This window comes from Sphaeramia orbicularis, chromosome 13 (assembly GCF_902148855.1).
Source record: "Sphaeramia orbicularis chromosome 13, fSphaOr1.1, whole genome shotgun sequence".
NCBI lineage: Eukaryota > Metazoa > Chordata > Actinopteri > Kurtiformes > Apogonidae > Sphaeramia > Sphaeramia orbicularis.
Window position 1 is genome coordinate 45,733,565 of NC_043969.1, and position 20,052 is coordinate 45,753,616.

The window sequence follows — 20,052 nt, forward strand, 5'->3', positions numbered from 1 at the left end:
AGCCCTGTCTGTAAATGATCGTGTATGAGGGACAGCAAGTCTTTGAAGTCGGTGCACATTTTAGCTGATTATGCTAGCTAGCTTGTATAGCATCACCATGGGCTAGCTTGCTAACAGCCTTGTAATCTTCACGGATTTCATATTGGTATATTGGCGTCAAACCTCCTGAATCCTGATTGAATCAGGAAAATTATGTCAACTATGTTAATGTTAATTATGTTAACAGGACTGCCATGTCTCTGTGCAACATAAGCTTAATATATTGATTGATTATTTCAGTTCATAGTGTAGGTTCATGGCGCCTTTACGCTTGGCTTTACCACAATGCATTGTGGGTACCAAAAATGATGCTCTTTTCCGATATTTCTCTGCACAGGGGTTATTGTTTTAGGTGAGAGTTAGTGGGTGTGTATAACAATGTTCAACGGTCCTTTTACACCAATAAAAAGTTCTGAACACCCTAAGTGAAAACTGTATACTGGATTATGTGGCATAAACACCTGTCGTTCAATCATTATTGTTATCTCTTGCGAACCATGCGAGTTGTGGGTGTAGTGGTTAAAGGCTATCTTGGTTGATGAAGGTGGTTAACTGATACACTACATGTCTGCCTGCGATTAAATGCTGAAGGGTGTAGAACAGGGGTGTCAAACTCCGGTCCTCAGGGGCTGGTATCTTGCATGTCTTCCAGCACACCTGGTTCAGTTAATGATCAGCTCATCATCATGCCCTGCAGAAGCCCCTGCAGAAGAAGAAGATAATGATGTAATGGATCCCAGGTGTGATGGAAGAGGGAAATATCTAAAACATGCAGGATACTGGCCCTCGAGAACCGGAGTTTGACACCTGTGGTCCAGGAACTGCAGACTCATGTCAAGGCTGTGGGACAATGTCCGTCTGAAGCCCGACAGCACATGTCCTCCTCCGTTCACAGGGGTGGTGGGTGGCACCCACCAACATCTTTTGTTCCTATTACATTGGTTGTTTTTCAAACTGATTCCAGAATGGATCCATTTTTTGGAATTCGCTAGCTTTAGTGTATAAATGTAGCTATGTATTAGCACTGTGTATTAGCATGTTAGTGTCACTATTGATGGCTCATGGCTCAGGAGGTAGAGCAGGTCGCCCAGTAACCAAAGGATTGGTGGTTTGAATCCCACTCTGTTCTAGTCAGTCACTTCACTCCTCCAATGTCACTCATACTTGTGTATGAATATGTGTGAATGTTTGGTGGTGGTCAGAGGGGTTGTTTGGCGTGCTTTAAAATGTTGTTTACCACCAGTGAGAATGTGAGAGTGAATGAATAATGTAGAAAACTTTAGGTTCCTTGAAAACCGCTATTGAAATTTAATCCTTTATTTATTATTAATTATAATATAATTAAAATTATAATATATTATAATATATATATCATATATAATATATACTATTCTTTAGTTATATATATTATTATATAATACATCACATCACATTGTTTGTTTTTCAAACATATGCCAGAATGTATTCATTGTATTATTGCATATTATCATCAAGGTGACATGGTGATGCAATGGCTAGTATTCATGCCTCCCAGCTAGAAGGCTGTGGGTTTGATTCTAACTCCCGTTGATGTTGTGGGACCTTTCTGTGTGGAATTAGTCAGTTATCTTTATTTGTATCTTATTTAAAGGTATAATAATAATAATAATAATAATAATAATAATAATAATAATAATAATAATAATAATAATGGATTGGATTTTATATAGTGCTTTTCTAGACACCCAAAGCGCTTTACATTATTGATCCATTATTCATTCACTCTAATATTCTCCCTCTGGTGGTGGTAAACTACATCTGTAGCCACAGCTGCCCTGGGGCAGACTGACAGAAGCATGACTGCCAATTCGCGCCTACGGCCCCTCTGACCACCACCAAACATTCATTCGCATTCATACACCAGTGTGAGTGGTATAGTTAGTAGTTGAAATGCATCTTGGGTAGCACAAGCTCATTTGGTAAAAACCTATTTTCAGTAAGCCTGCACACTCATGTCCAAGCTGCTCCTGTGTCTTATATCTTACCTACACCTCTGAAAGCAATAGCTGTGAGTTCAATGTGTGTTTAGAGGCTAATTCAATCATATTTGGTTACTCTTGTAAGTTTAATTAGCTCCTTAACACATGCTTTTCAGCACATGTGTATTACTAGCTTGTTACTAATTCCATTTCTATGGAATTTACTAGGAGTGTTCTTCCAACAAAACAAGGAAAAAAAAAACAGTAAAAGAAACCTTCAGATTTAGAGGAGCATAAACAGTATTTAAATCGACAAATGAGGAGGAAGCCTCTAAACTCATACACACTATAGGAAACCACCCTGTTCACTGGCATCACAACATCAGAAGAGAATTAAAATTCAATTAAAATTTTCACCCAAAGCTTAATGCATTTTTTCCCCCTCTATCTGCTTCTCAAATAAAATCAGAAATAGGATAATGTTGTAGTATCACTGATGTATGGGATGAATGAGACGGGGGTTTGTTTTCTATCAAGTGAGGAACATTCACACATTTCCTGACATTATTCCTCAATTTTGATGTCCAGGACAGATTAACACTAAAAGATATTCTATTCTATTCTATTCTATTCTATTCTATTCTATTCTATTCTATTCTATTCTACACACTCTAACTTCATGTACCTGTCTGCATAGAAATCCCACACCACAAGACACACCTGAGGAGGAAGTGACATCTTGTTGCTAGGGGCAACAGGGGGGCAGGGTTAACACAGTGGTGCAGAGAGAACGAGGCAGAGACCAGGACTGTCCCAAAATGTGACAGCAGGGAAAAACCTTCAATGAGATGTGAAAACCACTGGATATTTCTCACAAACCAGGATCTTAAAACATCGGATGCTGGATGTGTGTTTTGTTTTTTGTTTTTTTAAAGATAATATGTGACTGAAGGATTGTGGATGTGTTAGTATTTTTATATTTTTTTTAATGAGCTGCACTGATGCTGTTATTTTACATGGATGTTTGCACTTTTTCCATCTAAGTGTGTGGAAATACAGAAGAAGCTGATATTATATGAACATCACATCAGTTTCCACGTGGAGGCTGTAGGTGTAGTTAATTTTTTTAAAATTTCTATAGCACTGCGACTATTGGATCCCATTATCTGAGAGTGTGATTCAGTCATTAGTGAAGATGTACAAGCGTCGGGATTATGTGGAGCTCTATGAGAAGGATCTGGCCAAATGGGCACTTCTACGCAACGTCAATACAGCGATGAAACATAGCACGCTGCTGCCGGTACATGACATCAGTGTGTGTTTGTGAGAATCCTTTAACTGTCATGAGTCATAACTGTACGTCAGTGGGATTTGAATGAAGCACATGATCCTCCTCCTTCTTCCAGTTAAACCACTAGTGTCCCTTTAATGCCTGTGTTTGTGGCTGAGTGTGTGCAGAGCTTTGGTGTCTTATCTCTTATTACGTAACTGTGTGGTTAAGTATTACGTGAGGACTGTTACAATGTGCACTGTTGTACGTTTTTGACGTGAAGTTGTGGTCAGAAGACATTATGGGAATGTTAAGATTTGTTTTAATTGTTTTTCTCTGGAGCAAAATGGTTGTAGACCCAGAACTATGTTAGTGAAGACTTCCAAATGAATTTTCCACTACATTTAACCTTTGCCAAGTGATTTATCATCATATGTTATAACATTACCTTTTACAATTTTTCAGTGAAAATCAGGTGTTCTCCTATATTAAACCTTAAAGACCTACAGCTATTTTTGTCACATCTTCCACATTTTTTTTGTCTTTCCAAAGTGATTTATCACCATCTGTTATAAAATTATCCTCTGCATTTTGCATTTTTCAGTAAAAATCAGGTATTTTTCTATATTTAATTCACTGTTCATGTAGATGTTCATAAAAGCTCAAAGTAAATTCAAAGGTTATTCGATAAAATTTAAAAAATAGGGGGAAAAAATGACCTTTTCAGCACAATATATCATTAACTGAACATAAAATAAGTGTCTCTAACGTTATCATTTGTCGAATTACATTGGTTCCTTGGTTCCTCTTCTTCTGCTCCTTCTCCTGTTTCTCTTTCTTCTTCTTGTTCTTCTTCACCGCCTCCTTCTTCTTCTTCCTCTTTTTCTTCTTTCTTATTCTCCTTTTGCTCCTCCTCCTTCTCTTCCACTTTCCCTTTCCTCTTTTTCTTCTTCTTGTCCTCCTTCTTCTACTCCTGTTTCTCCTTCTTCAACTCTTTCTTCGTCGTTTTCTTCTCTTTCTTCTCCTTTTCCTCCTCTTTCTTCTTTTTCCTCTCCTTCTTCTTCTCCTCCTCTTTCTTCTTTTTCCTCTCCTTCTTCTTCTCCTCCTCCTCCTTCTTCTTCTTCTTCTTCTCCTCCTCCTCCTTCTCCTTCTTCTTCTTCTTCTTCTTCTTCTTTTTCTCAGATCTTCACTGAGCTCCTTGTAGTTGTCCATCACAGTCAAAGCTATGAAACAAACTTCATTCTGGTGAAGATGATCACTATTATGACTGAACATCAGCTGAATAGAGGAGTGTGTTTTATTACTTTTGGCTCTGGTGATTTAACAAAAGGACATGTTGTGCGTTCATTTTACATCAGAAAAACAACAGTTTGAAGTTTTACACAGAAGTTTAATACTACCATGTGAACGATGAGTGTATGTGAACTCTACTTTTGGATACTCCGGCCATACTCCCTTTCTCATAACTCTGTGCAAAGACATCATATTGACTGTCAAAATGTATTCACAGGAATGTTCTAGGTGTTTTTCCTCCTCTGTTCTTAAAATCCTCTTTACGTGAATATTATCTTAACACAAATCTCCATTATGCAGCAGTGACCTCTGTGTATTCTGCACCTGTTTCTCAGTTTAGAAGAACACCTGCATATTTATTAAGTAACGTGTAAGACATTATCCAAGGTTAGCACTAGAGCTATTTTATCCATGTCTGCCATTGCACAAAATTACTTCACATATAAAGTAGAAATGGGTAGAAAAAATGATCATATACAAATAAATATCTGGGTTAATATAGTTCTGGCCCAAAAGGAATCATATAGCAGTAAACTTGGATTTGCGTTAATGACAACCATGTTTGAACTTATAACTGTTCAAATCTGTCATGACTGGGTGAAAAGATGCAACATACAAAGAGATGCATGAACACAAAATTAGGATTGTTATTTTACTCTCCTGATTATGTCAAGAAATGAAATCAAATGATATAGGTTAAACTATTTATGATGATTTATACCAAATTTGACAGAATGATAAATTATCATACATTTTGAAACTATTGTATAGATAGAATTATTATTCATTTGACTGTGTCTAAACTGTCAAATGTATTAACTCTGACATAACTTTAATTAATCATCTTCACTGTTTCGTAGAACACACACTTTCAGAGACTTAAAATTGCATTTACGTGAACAAATAGAAGGAGCTACATTTTATAATTTGCAAGACTATATGGACTAGGTGTGAGTATCGAACATATTTTCATACTTGTAACTTCTATCCTAACATCCTTATCCTTTATGCTATTTTACTGTAGAACTCTGGATATTTAGAAATAAAAAATAAAAAGTCCACGTCTTTTAGCAAACCACCCCACTCTGAATGGATTTACACAATCGAACCATCTGAACATAAAAAAATGAAAGAACCTTCTACTTCTACTACTGTTAGGATCCACTGTTAACAGCATAAGGCATCCATATCCAGTCCATGTTTAGATCTGATGAAGGTGAAGCTTTGAGAGCTATCAGGGTTACTGATTTTGTTTTTTTTTAACCCTTTAAACACTGAACTCTGTGTATTAACCCTTTTCTCCTCTCGTACATAATGACCTCCAGTCATCAGATGTGAGTCCTGTTCAACTCAACAAATTCCTGGTACAACATTTGTGTTTTTTCTCATCCAATCCAAGGTTCGAGGGTCTGTCTGGACCATGTGATCATCCAGGGTCACTTGGTCATTTTTCATGCTGCACCATTTATTTAATTATGACAACTATACCGGCCTTGTTTTACATAAAAGACTGCATATAGTAACAATAGATTCATTAACATATGGGTAATTTTGGTTTAGGTGCAGTGTGAAAATGATTGTTTTTCAGTCACTAAATAAATGGAATGGGTTCTGATCAGGGATACGATCATCTTACAACTTCAGAACACATCTACACACCAATCCTATGTTCCTTTTTCTGATTCTGGTCTCTGTCTTATTTCTACTCTGATCTAAAAATGTGATTTCTTCTTTGATTTTGATTCGATTAAATAAAGATTATGACACAGATCCTGAACCAGGTGTTGGTTTGTTTCCAGGGCGACTATGTCTGGTTGGACCCAAAGACTGGTCGGGAGTTTGAGGTTCCGATCGGAGCAGTGGTTAAACTCTGTGACTCAGGACAGATCCAGGTGCTGGACGATGAAGGAAATGTAAGAACCCAAACCTTTTCTTACTATACCACTTAATTTAGATCCATTTACTGTAAAAGCAATATACACTGCATGTACAGTGGATGCATTCTTTCATTTCATCTTTACCATTTTATTTAAGTGTGAAAATTGAGTATGAAATGTACATATATGCATCTTTCAGATCCTCAAACCATGACAGAAACAATCTACAGTCTCCAATAGTTCCATTGTCTTTCCCTTTTCTGGTCAAATTGCCATCATTAATCCATAACCTGCAACAAAACAGTAAAAGTACTGTATATATGCAGACATTTACCATCGTATTAATAAAAAATACTGCTGTGTGACCTGCCAGTGGTGACCATGACTGACCTTAGTTACATGAAGACCACAAAGAGTCAAAGCAAATACTTCATGAAGTTTAGTGAATATTAGAAGGAACTTTATTCTTGTTCTTGCCACCTCGAGAAGATGAACAAATTTCTCTGTTCTCGTGAAGTATGTGGCAAGCCTAACACAAACAACAGAGCAACCAGGAAAAACCCAGGAAAAACCCCGACATAGAATGATAAGAAGTGAGGCCTGATCGATTCCTGTGATGAACTGGTGATGCATCCAGGGTGTAGCTCACCTTTACCTGCTGGGATGTGTATGAACTGAATGTGACCCTGAAGTGACCCACATTCACAAAAGAGGTCCTGACATAATACGTGACCACACAGGCACACACTGTGTTTACAGAAGTAACACACCTGGGAGGCAGAATTGTGACGTTTGTCGCATTTCAATGACATAAAAGGCAGATAAATGCAACCTGGCTGTTCAGACTGAAGTCGCATTGCAAAATATCAGATACGTAGCGGATTAAGGACCACATATGAATGTTACCTGGGTCGGATTTGTGCTGTTCAAACTGTCTTCAACAGATCGGCTGCAGGTCACATATTGGCAAAAAAAAAACCCAAAAAACAGATTTGGGCCAGATTTGCCTGCAGTCTGAACATAACCTTAGTTAATGTTAGCATTGGTTGTGTATTGTGTCTTATTGTTTGTCAGTTAGTATAATACTTAGACCAGCTTTGTTTATGTTTATTCATAACACAAATTTGATATTACTGTTATCAGATGCAGATGTGCTGACATTTATCAAGTAGCTGAAATTACTTGTGTAAAATAATTTTCAGTGACTTTATGAATGAATGAGTGAATTCAGTCCAAATGTTAGTTCTAAAAGTCAAGATAGTGATGACCAAAATCTGAAACTGTAGACTTCAAAACAGCGCAGACCAATGGCTAATGGCGGCTACTTCCTTTAACCCTTTCATGCACGAATTATGAGAACCTTAATCAAGATTTTTTTTCCTGAGTGTTTTATTCCTCTTTAGGCATGAAAAAAAACCCAATGTGATTGATTTTTTTTTTTTTTTTTTTTTATGAACCTATTTTTCATGGAGTTACAAAAATGTCCACTCAGCTGGACACCATGTGTTTAATTTTTGAAGCAAAGAAACATGTATTTACTGTCATACTGTGTGAAAACTATGAAATAAATGTTTTTTTTAATGTTGCTAATCTGATGTTTTCTCACGTTTTAACATACTATAATAGTAGTTATTACTCACTCAAATAATATGAAAAAAACAACAAAACACAACAACTTAAAAAAAAAAAAAAACCCAAACTGTTAATTACAGTCTAATAACAACTAACAATTGATTTACACTCAAATATGTTTCTGCGGATCAGGTTTATCAAGAACAGGAATGTAACAGTAACGGTATGAATTGCAGTGTATTATGGGTTGGTGCATAAGTATCCACTGTGTTGGTTGATATGCAAGTAAAGCAACAAAATCCATGAATATACAAGAGAACAGCTGTAGAATAACTGTCCACTGTAATGACCACTGTGCATGAAAGGGTTAAACAGTCTACAGCAGGGGTGTCCAACTCCGGTCCTTGAGGGCCAGTATCTTACATGTTTTAGATATTTCCCTCTTCCATCACACCTGGAAGCCATTACATCATTATCAGGCTTCTGCAGAACTTGATAATGAGCTGATCATTAATTGAACCAGGTGTGACGGAAGAGGGAAGTATCTAAAACATGTAGGATACCAACCCTCGAGGATCAGGTTTGGACACCCCTGGCCTATGGTATCTGTAAGGTGCAACAAATAGTTAACAAAATAATGCATTTTTATGTGTATTCAAGGGCTGCAGATGTTTTGGAAGTGTCACTCTTTATAATTTTGGATAAAAACTTTGCTTTACCGTGTGAATCACTTGTGTAGTTGTTGAGAATCTGATCTCATGTAGTTGTATTGTCATTTTCATTGATCATCATTAATAACTCATCATATCTTCCGTCCCTCCAGGAACACTGGATCTCCCCCCAGAATGCCACCAACATCAAGCCAATGCACCCCACCTCCATCCATGGTGTGGAGGACATGATCCGCCTCGGGGACCTCAACGAAGCCGGCATCCTCCGCAACCTGCTCATCAGATACAGAGAAAAACTCATTTATGTGAGTACAGTACTACTGTCCCACTAAAGGAAACACATTCACACACATATTTATGTATCTACTTGTGGGTTTTGTCAGCAATCTATGACAGATAATATGTTCATTTAATCATTTCTATAATTCGGTTTGGACACTGATAGGACTTTGTCAGGGTTGGATAAATATATCAGGTCAAGAAAAAAGAAATAAAAACACTCACAATGTCTTAAGTAATATTTAAACCAAACAACAATCTTTTCCTAAACCTAACTAAGCATAGTTAATAACTGCTATAACTAACAGGGTCTTGCATTTTATTATTTTCTTGCGTACAGATTTTTATTGTAATATTTTTCATTATATTTGTCAATGGAAAAAAAATGGCTGGTTTCTTAAAGTGGAACATTAATATCTTAAAATATTCACAACTCATACTAAGAGTTCTTCTTCTTTTATTTTTACAGCTTACTACAGTTAGATGCAGACTTTTACCTCCCAACTTTTTAACTTTTACTCACTTTTTTAACCAAAAACAGATGTATTACATTGTTTTTAATGTACATGTAGAGGGTTATTTTCCATCAAACAGATGTCAGTCTACACAGTTCCTGGAACTATGACGCATACAGTAAAACAGACGACATGACAGACAGCAACATAAAACAAAACAGACAATAGATATACAGGTGTCGTCTCTTTAATGAGATTCTGACACCAACATGGATGATGTGAACTTGAGTAATATTGCAAAGAAACACATCAGTAGAAATATAGAAAGTCTTTTTTTAATCAAGGGAACACGTTACAAAGAAACAAGGCACATAGAGAGTATGTATATAAAAATACAAAATACATACAAAAAAAAGAAAAAAACTAGCAATATTACAGAAAAAAGACAATCAAATAAATAGACATTAAATCAAGTTGTGTCATCCATCGAACTATCAACAGGTATATTGCTAAATATTTGTATTTTGGAGGCTAAACCAGATCATGGAAATCTGACACCCCCAGCGCTGCTGGAATGGAATGACTTTTTATCTTGCTTTGGAAAAAATAAGTTACTGAAAGTTAAGAACATACTTGACAAGTTCAGGGAAAAATGGACCATTTTCTACAATTTTCTTGAGAATAGAAAGACATTTTGAGTAAATTTCAGAGCTTGTACTTTTGTCCTTTACTTAAACAACTGCATTGAATCACTGCTCATTCTTTTACCAGAGTATTTCTTAAACAAATACTGCACTTCTGTGTTTGTTTCACTATCTTAACCAACATTTACTCTTCTATTATTTCTCTAATCCAACCTCAGATTCCTCTTGCTGCTGTTTTTCTGTCTTATTTCTGTACTCTTTTTTTTCTCCATTCTATTTTCTTTCTCTTTCTGTTCTCTCTGAAGACAAACTGTGGTGGCAGGGTAAGTCAGCTCCAGGATGTGGCCAGAGAAAATAATCATGTATTTTATGCATCTTTCTCAACCACACCTTAATGGAATTTCCTGCATCTGCATGGATTCATAAATAGAAACAGCATAAATATTTTTGTGTAACTGAACATGTAAACAGCATGTGCATATGCATGCTGCATGGTATGAATGTTTAGTGTTGAACTTCAATAGGAATAATTGCAAAATTATCTAAATATTTGCCGGACATTTTCATGAAGAACAACACAAAGGTTTGTTCTGGTAGATATATTAGTTCATGACAGTCTTTAGTAGTTCCAAGGGTGCTAAAAAATCTAGTTATGGAAGGAAACTGTCTACTTTTGGGCATGCGCTGCAGAAAATAAAGCATGTAATGACTAAAAACCAAACGTAAATGGATATGTATGTTGAAAGAGCTACTTTCCCGGAATGTTAAAGTGTAAAAAGTATCACGTTTCTGCAGGATAAGTTAAAATAGTTTATGTGACTAATTCACTCAGGCTTAGTGGTAACTGAGCTCGGCGTTTCACCCTGCCTGCATGCTCATTTGTGTCCAACATGGCTGCTGGCTCTCGCATGACGAACACTGATACGTTCTCATTGTCATCCTTCACCATCTGAGCTACGAGACCTGCGTTACCTCATCCACCCTCATCATCCCCAGATAACTGCTCTCACCTCCGACACTGGGTCGACACGTGCGCTTAACATGCTGTACATTTTACTAACATTTAATGCAATTTTCAGCCTTTTAGATAAAACCCTGTCATCTGATGTCTGTGAACAGAACACACTGTCCCAATGCAGGAAAAAACTGAAATCATTTGATCCACAATTCATGTAGAAACTCCATCTTATTATTTATTTATGTTTGTTTATTGTCACGTATACCATGAGTAGGTGTTAAAGTAATTTGCAGCCACTGCCCATGGGATTCAGATTTTAACAACTAACAAACAAAACAAAAAACAGCAACTGAACAATTGAATGTATATGCATGTGAATCATAAATGGAGTGAAATTAGAAAAAAAAATTATCGTCATATTGCATCATGTGTCGTATTACTCAAATCATGTTGCATTATGCCACATTGTATCATACAATTTTGTATAATATTGCATCACATATTGTATCTCATTGTGTTGCATCATATTATTTCGTTCGACATCATAAGGGCAAGGATCTCATCTCCAATGTAAAGTAAATATGGAAGAATCCTAAAGATGTAATACTGCTGCTAGATGTTGTTCCAAAAAGCTTCCGTGGACTTTATTAAGTCAACATTCTTTTCCCAAGATTCATTCTAGTCTCATCCAGTTAATATGAAAACATCTAATAAGTGATCCACTGGTACATTTTTAAAATTTTTCCTCCATTAATCAGATTTCAGGTCAAATAGAACTCTGCCATGTTAGGATTATTTATTTATTTTCTTCCCAACAGACAGCTCCACCATAGCTGTACTTAATAGATTTCACTAACAAGACTTTAAAATGGTTTTGTTAGTCAATGTTTACTGTTTGATGGTGTTAGTAAGCAAGTACTTTTTTATTATCTCACCTTTCACTCCTAGGGCTCAGTACTACCGCCCCTTTTGTCCAAATATGATCACTTCTGGCTGCAGAAAGCCAACATGATAACAAGCAAACTACAAACTGCGTCCACTGATTATACACCTTCTATGATTGTCTCATATGTTAATTTATTTTATTTAATACCATGCTGTATAATTGTTTTGTTTCATAATGTGTCACATCATATCTTATAGTGTTATATTGTATGTTATCATAGTGTATCATGTCATATTGTGTCTTATTGTAGTATATCATGGTGTAATATCATATTCTTACTGTAAAACAAACTCAGGATAAGAGCAGGAAGACAGATAAGACGGACTAAATGTATGTATGGCAGCTTTTATGTGTATACATTTTACATTACTACATTACATCACTAAATCCTGACCTCCTTTGGTTAATGATGCTACACCTGTTGCACTATGGGGCTTTCAACAACACCAGATATTCGAAAGGAACTAATTACAAATTACAGTAATGATAGGTTAAGGAACAATAAGCCTTATAAACAGAGAGGTAGGAGCTTTAAAACTTTAGCACTGTTGCTGTAAATGACAAAGAATGAGAGAGGTACGGACATTACACGCTAACTAAGATGCTATAAAACCTTAGCTTAATTAGCACGTACCGTTATTTAGCAAACAAGGCTAAATACAAAAGCTACTTATGTTTTCACTTTTACTGCAAGGTGGGTCATTATTTAATATTTTAGGGTTTGATAATACTATATACTACGTAAAATAAACATTAGTAGCAAGACTGAGACATAATTTTAGTTGTGTGCTAACAATTGTGTGCTAAGGTAGCTAATGTTTGCTAGCGTCTTTTAGCGTTGGAGCAAACAAAGGATTTTTTTTTTTTTTTTTTTGTATTATTATCAAATTAACACTAATGTGGATGTTATAGTCATTACTGTATACTTTTCTCCAGCATTTCAAGGCAGTTATTATTTAGGAAGTTAATGTGATTAAAAAAAAAAAAAAAAATCTCAGCACGAGTTCTAAGACATTAAAATACACGTAGTTTGTTAGTTTATTTGTGTCAGTGGTAAGTGAGTCTTGATATCAGTCTAATTCCAAATTTCAGCGTTGTCCCCTGTTATATGCTAATCTTATACAAGTCAGATGAACTGCAACTGATTCTGTATACATATATGAGCAAAATGGTAGCCTGTTTAACTAAATAAAGGTCACACTAACTGTCCTTGTATGTTGTTGGAGATAAAGTACAGGAATAAATAAGTAAATAAATCTTATCAGATGATCTACAGATCATTGCCGTCACTGAAACATCCTCAAAGCGTAGGAGACAATAGCCAGAATAATCCAAATTGGACCTGAATTAAACTGTATGGTCTAATATCCATTTAACAATGTACTGGACTCATTGTGTTTGCATTAAAATCCTCTTCCTCTATGTGCAGACGTACACCGGCTCCATCCTGGTGGCTGTCAACCCTTATCAGTTGTTACCCATCTACACCGCCGACCAGATCCGCCTCTACACCAACAAGAAGATCGGAGAGATGCCTCCACACATCTTTGCCATCGCTGACAACTGTTACTTTAACATGCAGAGGAACAACCGTGACCAATGCTGCATCATCAGGTAGGGAGGTTAGAGTAAGCAAGAGAGTGTCTGAAAGCAAGTTGACAGGTTTATGTGTAACATTTAACATAAATCCTCAGTAAAGTACCTGTTATATGATTGTTGTCTATTTATTGGGTTTAGTGGTGAATCTGGAGCAGGGAAAACAGAAAGCACCAAACTGATCCTTCAGTTCCTGGCGGCCATCAGTGGTCAGCACTCATGGATAGAGCAGCAGGTCCTGGAGGCCAACCCCATCCTAGAAGGTAGGAACACAAACACTACATGCTTTATTATTCACTGAAATTCAGAGACATTATAGATTTTATATAATGTGCCTGTTGGTTTGTAAACTACTGTTTTGACACCTTGAGTTTTGGCCATGTTGTTCCATAATCAGTGTGTTTTCTTACCCCTTAAAGACTTTGGCAATTTTTTCTTTACATTTAACCTTTTATCAGCATTTATTATTTTGTCAATTTTCAGTTAAAAATGAAGATATTTTCCTGTATCTAATTCACTGATTATGTAGATGGTCATACAAGCTGAAAACGCAAGAAAAAAGTCACTTTTTTTAGCAAAATATATCATTAACTGAACAAAACAGTAAGTGTGTCCATCCGCTGTCATTTGTCAAATTACATAAAGTATCACTGGTGAATCATTGTTGCAGAAGATGGCGGTGGTATGGAGCCTCTGAACATCCAAACGGGTCAAATCTGATCACCATGAAAAGATGACAAACTGCATTTTACCTGTACTTTTTACATGTATTGATAGGATTAGTGGATCATCAGGTATTAAACATTTCAGATCAGTAGATTGTATTGGTTGGCGGTGCTGTTTAGGTCTTTGAGGGTCAGCTATTTTAACCATCATCATCTACTTTTAACCATTCTGTTGTTTGTGTTGCAGCTTTTGGAAATGCGAAAACCATTCGTAATGACAACTCGTCTCGTTTTGGGAAGTACATCGACATCCATTTTAACAAGAGAGGAGCCATAGAAGGAGCCAAGATTGAGCAATACCTTTTAGAGAAATCCAGAGTCTGTCGACAGGTGATTATATCTGCTCACCTCATTTAACTTTATTTAGTTTCATGAGTCATGCATTTTCTGGTTTATGCTCTCTGTAGGGTGCAAAGTAATGTTAGCTCATGTTTGAGTACAGAATGTTTTTGTCTGTGTAGGCGTATGATGAGAGGAACTACCACATCTTCTACTGCATGTTAAAAGGCATGACTCCAGATGAAAAGAAGAAACTGGGCCTGAGCAAAGCCACAGATTACACCTACCTGACCATAGTGAGAAGCATTTTACTGTTATTTGTTCATATTCATGTGTCTTTATTTCTTTCTTATTTGACAGAAGTAGAATCAACACACAAACCTCAGGGTAAATTAGTTAAAACGCTTTTCTGTTGGGGTTACACTATTTATTAACCAGTCCTTCTTTTGGTTGTGTCCTTGTAGGGTAACTGTACTGTGTGTGATGGCCGTGACGACATGAAAGAATATTCCAACATCCGCTCTGCAATGAAGGTCGAAACAACAAATGATTACACTATATTATTATATTAGTAAAGAAATGTACTGCCCTCAGATTATAAAGCATATTTACAGGAGATAAATGCATCACATAGTGCTTACCCTATTGAAAATACTCCACATTATTTACCTAGATATTACTAATATGAAGCCTTTTGTTAAAGTTTGTAAATCTTTATCTTTTCTAAAGTGCATTTACAGTTTGTTTTTGTTCTGTTCTGCAGGTATTGATGTTCACAGACAAAGAGAACTGGGAGATTTCTAAACTGCTCGCTGCCATTTTACACATGGGAAACCTCAGATATGAAGGTAAAGGCTCACAGTGTTTGTGATTCAACTACATTCATTTCTCATTTCTTTCTGTGTTTTATTCATTTCTGTATCTTTCATTTGTTCTGGTTAGATTCCAACACTCAAATGTCCACTCGTAGTTTCTGATCTGTTTCGATCTATTGATAAAATTTTCATTACTTTTATATATTTTCACTTTACTCTGTGCCAAAGCTATTGTCAATCTGTCGACCTTTGACCTTTTAGCTCGTACCTATGACAACCTGGACGCTTGCGAGGTCGTCCGCAGCCCTCATCTGACCACTGCAGCTACACTGTTGGAGGTGACAGACACACAAATACAACACAAATATAAAAAAACCCAAAGATCTGTTTGCAATAAGACTTTCATCCAAGTCTCAAACTATCAAAAAAAATCTGGGAGTAGAATAAAACAGATTGATAATTCTTTATTAGAGAAAGAACAATATTGACAATAAATGAAAATAACATTGGTCTACAATTTTTGGAAATGATTAGAAGATGTAAATTATGTTTTTAGGGGCACATACATACTCAATTCACTGGCAACCCACGGCCAGGAAATGAACGTATTCACACAGAAATTAATTAAATACAGTTATAGTTAAAAACAATTTCAGTAATAATGAGAGTTGTGTCATAATAATTTAAAAATATATTACAAACATTTTTGCTAAATTTAACATGTGGTCCATAGGGGGTGCTCAGCCACCACTGCTGTCCTCTACATGTGACTTGTGATTGGGGATCGACATTTATAAACTCTTCTAGAGAACACTTGTCGTCTGATTTAATTAGGAAAATGAATTGACATATTATATTAATGCCATAAACTGGACCTTCTGCTGACAAGCGGGGACCCATTTTAGGTCCTAACCCCCAGTTTGGGAAACACAAATCTAGAGGACAAGCTGGTGTTAATCCATCTTTTCCTAACCGACTGTCAATAAATCTCATATTTAGTGTGTTATTAATACTTTTTTAACTACAATAAGGGTTAACTCACACATGTTTTGTCCTCTCTGTGTCCAGGTTGACTGTAAAGACCTGATGAACTGTTTGACTAGTCGGACTCTGATCACCAGAGGAGAAACTGTCTCCACACCACTGAGTATGGAACAAGCTCTGGATGTACGGGACGCTTTCGTTAAGGTACAAAACATCATTATTAGAACTGTCATTAATTAGACTTCATTAATCAGCAGTGAAAACCCTGTGATTTGACATGTTGCAATTATCTATCTATCTATCTATCTATGTGTGTTTGTTCAGGGTATTTACGGCCGTCTGTTCGTGTGGATTGTGGAAAAGATCAACGCTGCCATCTACAAACCTCCGTCATCACAGCCTAAATTTTCTCGTCGTTCAATCGGACTCCTGGACATCTTTGGCTTTGAAAACTTCACAGTCAACAGGTACCAACACAATATTATACTAGCCTCAGTATTTCCTTGCTGTTTTTTTTTTTTTAGAGGTAAACCTGAAACCTGTCTTCTGCAGCTTTGAGCAGCTCTGCATCAACTTCGCCAACGAGAACCTGCAGCAGTTCTTCGTCCGTCACGTGTTTAAACTGGAGCAGGAGGAGTACAACCTGGAGAACATCAACTGGCAGCACATCGAGTTCACGGACAACCAGGATGCTCTGGACATGATCGCCATCAAACCCATGAACATCATCTCACTCATTGACGAGGAGAGCAAATTCCCAAAGGTGCATTTGAATTAAAATCAGTTTGCGTCATGACTCAATGGTTGCATTAACCTTTCAGTATCTGGGTGAGCAGATTAGGATCACTATTGCACTTCATGTTATAAAAAGTCATATTATTTTTCACACTTTGTATCAAGTCATAATTCAAAAGTTGTTCATTTTTGCATGATTTTAAAAATTCTGACCCAGCCACTAAAATCAGCACATTGTAAACATTCAAAAATTACAACAGTAGCACCCTTCTCCTACAGGGTGGGGAAGCAAAATTTACAATGAACATTTAGTTGTTTTTTCTCAGCAGGCACTACGTCAGTTGTTTTGAAACCAAACATATATTGATGTCATAATCATACCTAACACTATTATCCATACCTTTTCAGAAACTTTTGCCCATATGAGTAATGAGGAAAGCAAACGTCAAAGAGTGTGTGATTTGCTGAATGCACTCGTCACACCAAAGGAGATTTCAAAAATAGTTGGAGTGTCCATAAAGACTGTTTATAATGGAAAGAAGAGAATGACTATGAGCAAAACTATTACGAGAAAATCTGGAAGTGGAGGAAGCAACAAAAAACGTACCAAAGCTTTTATTAAAGCTCTCAAATCCAAAATCCTAAAGGATCCAACCAAATCCATGAGAAAAATGGCAACTGAGCTTGAGGTAGACAACAAGACCGTTACAAATGCAGTAAAATATGATTTGAAGTTAAAATCTTACACAAGAACACCAAAACACTTGTTGACAACAGCTATGAAGGAAAAGAGATTGGAAAGGTGCAAGAAAATTATTACACGGTTCAAGAAAAAGTCCTCCATTGTAACAATCTTTTCAGATGAAAAGATCTTCACTGTTGATGCTGTTCTGAACCCCAGAAATGACAGATTTATCACAAAATCTCCTTTGATGTGACGAGTGCATTCAGCAAATCACACACTCTTTGACGTTTGCTTTCCTGATTACTCATATGGGCAAAAGTTTCTGAAAAGGTATGGATAATAGTGTTCGGTATGATCATGACATCAATATATGTTTGGTTTCAAAACAATTGACGTAGTGCCTGGTGAGAAAAACAACTAAATGTTCATTGTAAATTTTGCTTCCCCACCCTGTAAGTGAGGAAAAAATCTACACATTTTAGCATTTAACATTTGACCTAGTACAAAAAATAATAAGGCCTATTAACCAATGTAGCTGTTAATCATTGACATATGCCAGTTTGCAAAAACCCAAAAAATAAGTTATGCAATTTTTATGTAGTGTATTGTTTTGTTTACATTACAAACATGGTATTTAAAGGGTTAAAAAAAACATGACAATTATTGAGTGTTTGATATTTTGTTTATGGCTCAAGTTGATGAAATACAAAAAAATATAAAAAAGTTAAAAACAAATGGTATAAAAAACATTTTGACATTACTACGGCACTGCGCGTACTATGCACTTTTGGTGTTTAGGAATGGCCTTTCTGGATGGGATACCACAGGGTTAATAATCTATGCACCTTTTATTATTATACTGATCATCATCAAATCATTTCTGTAAAGATTTTGTATGATTTATGTGAGAATCCACTCCCTGCCAGCGTCTATTTCTGTTTGTTTTGATCATATGAAGGACTGTTTCTGCTGTCATCAGACTCCAATAACTAGTGTAACATGAATAACCATATTTCATCATGTTTCTTCTACAGGGTACAGACACCACCATGCTGAATAAACTGAACTTCCAACACAAACTCAACACAAACTACATCCCCCCGAAGAACAACTACGAGACCCAGTTTGGCATCCAACACTTTGCTGGAATTGTTTTCTATGAAACAAAAGGTCCGAGTCAGTATTTCTGTTTCGTGTTGCATTACTTGTGTTAGAATAGACATGACGTGGTAATGTGTCTGTGTTTGCTGTGTGTACATACTGTCAGTGTTCATGTGTGTGTTTGTGTTTTACTGTAGGTTTCCTGGAGAAGAACCGAGATACGTTATACGGTGACATTATCCAGCTGGTCCACTCCTCCAAGAACAAGTTCATCAAGCAGATCTTCCAGGCTGATGTTGCCATGGTAACACATCAAAAACCTTTACCAAAGAATGCGTGTTGTCAAGATGTGATGCCAAGTCCACTCTAATACAGATATTTTTGTTTACTTTCGCTCCTTTCGTCCACACTGTTTTACTTATTGTTGCTCTTCACCTTCATGACAGACTAAAGCTTCTGCATTGGCTATGTCCTGTATTATCTACAATGTCCTCAAGTTGGACAACAGCTGTGGTTTATCTGGGACTCTGGAACAGTTTGAAGGTGTTTTTTTGTAGCTCACCAGCTGGTAGGCCATGAGCTGTGGTGAAGGCGCTGTGTTAATCCTCTTTTTCGTTTGTCATTGGCAGTTTCTTAAAACATTTAGATTTTTAAATTTTTGATGAATTTTTGAAAGATTAAAAAAGTGCCTTTACTTATTATGAGCCATATTTTGATGGTTTATAACATGGAAATGGTTAGAGATATCAGTATAGTTACTATTGATCACTGATGGGAAGTCATATATGGACTTTGATTGAATTAGAGTTCTCCTCCAGTGAAAGTACCACCCACTTCTGTTGGGAGATTGATCTCCTGCATTAAGACCAAAGAACTCTAACATAGTGACAGAACGTGACAACATCGCAAATTCAACTTGTTATTGATTTCTGATAGAACATACAGGTGAGATACAGGGACATTGGTCCTGGTTTTATACTGTGTTGACTGCTATGAAACTTCGGAAGTGTGGGCAGAATTTTATTAAGAAACAGAAAAAAAAATATCTGATTAGAAAAATACCTGTTTTGGTGTGGACAGGACAGGAAAGTCAGTATATCATCACATTGCAACAGTAACAGAGATTCTTTTCTATAATTATGGGCGAAAGCTGGCCTCAAAAAAACACCA

The 20,052-nt window shown here is 36.4% G+C and overlaps 1 protein-coding gene across 3 annotated transcripts in view; it reads left to right on the forward strand.

The window, feature by feature from the left end:
* The window catches only part of LOC115431332 (unconventional myosin-VIIa-like), a 70,027-nt gene that overhangs the window by 15,109 nt on the left and 34,866 nt on the right, over positions 1-20,052 (forward strand). Inside the window, exons 1-16 of one of the 3 annotated variants that reach the window (XM_030151606.1) lie at positions 3,210-3,297; positions 6,360-6,473; positions 8,833-8,985; positions 10,364-10,381; positions 13,392-13,576; positions 13,700-13,821; positions 14,471-14,613; positions 14,745-14,858; positions 15,027-15,095; positions 15,326-15,410; positions 15,639-15,715; positions 16,446-16,565; positions 16,686-16,828; positions 16,914-17,124; positions 18,816-18,951; positions 19,080-19,186. In XM_030151606.1, the coding sequence (XP_030007466.1) occupies positions 3,274-3,297; positions 6,360-6,473; positions 8,833-8,985; positions 10,364-10,381; positions 13,392-13,576; positions 13,700-13,821; positions 14,471-14,613; positions 14,745-14,858; positions 15,027-15,095; positions 15,326-15,410; positions 15,639-15,715; positions 16,446-16,565; positions 16,686-16,828; positions 16,914-17,124; positions 18,816-18,951; positions 19,080-19,186 (1,821 nt within the window). In that variant the 5' untranslated portion in view covers positions 3,210-3,273. Of the gene's footprint in view, positions 1-3,209; positions 3,298-6,359; positions 6,474-8,832; positions 8,986-10,363; positions 10,382-13,391; positions 13,577-13,699; positions 13,822-14,470; positions 14,614-14,744; positions 14,859-15,026; positions 15,096-15,325; positions 15,411-15,638; positions 15,716-16,445; positions 16,566-16,685; positions 16,829-16,913; positions 17,125-18,815; positions 18,952-19,079; positions 19,187-20,052 lie in introns of those variants that run through there. The other 2 variants (XM_030151607.1, XM_030151608.1) reach the window with 2 other exon arrangements.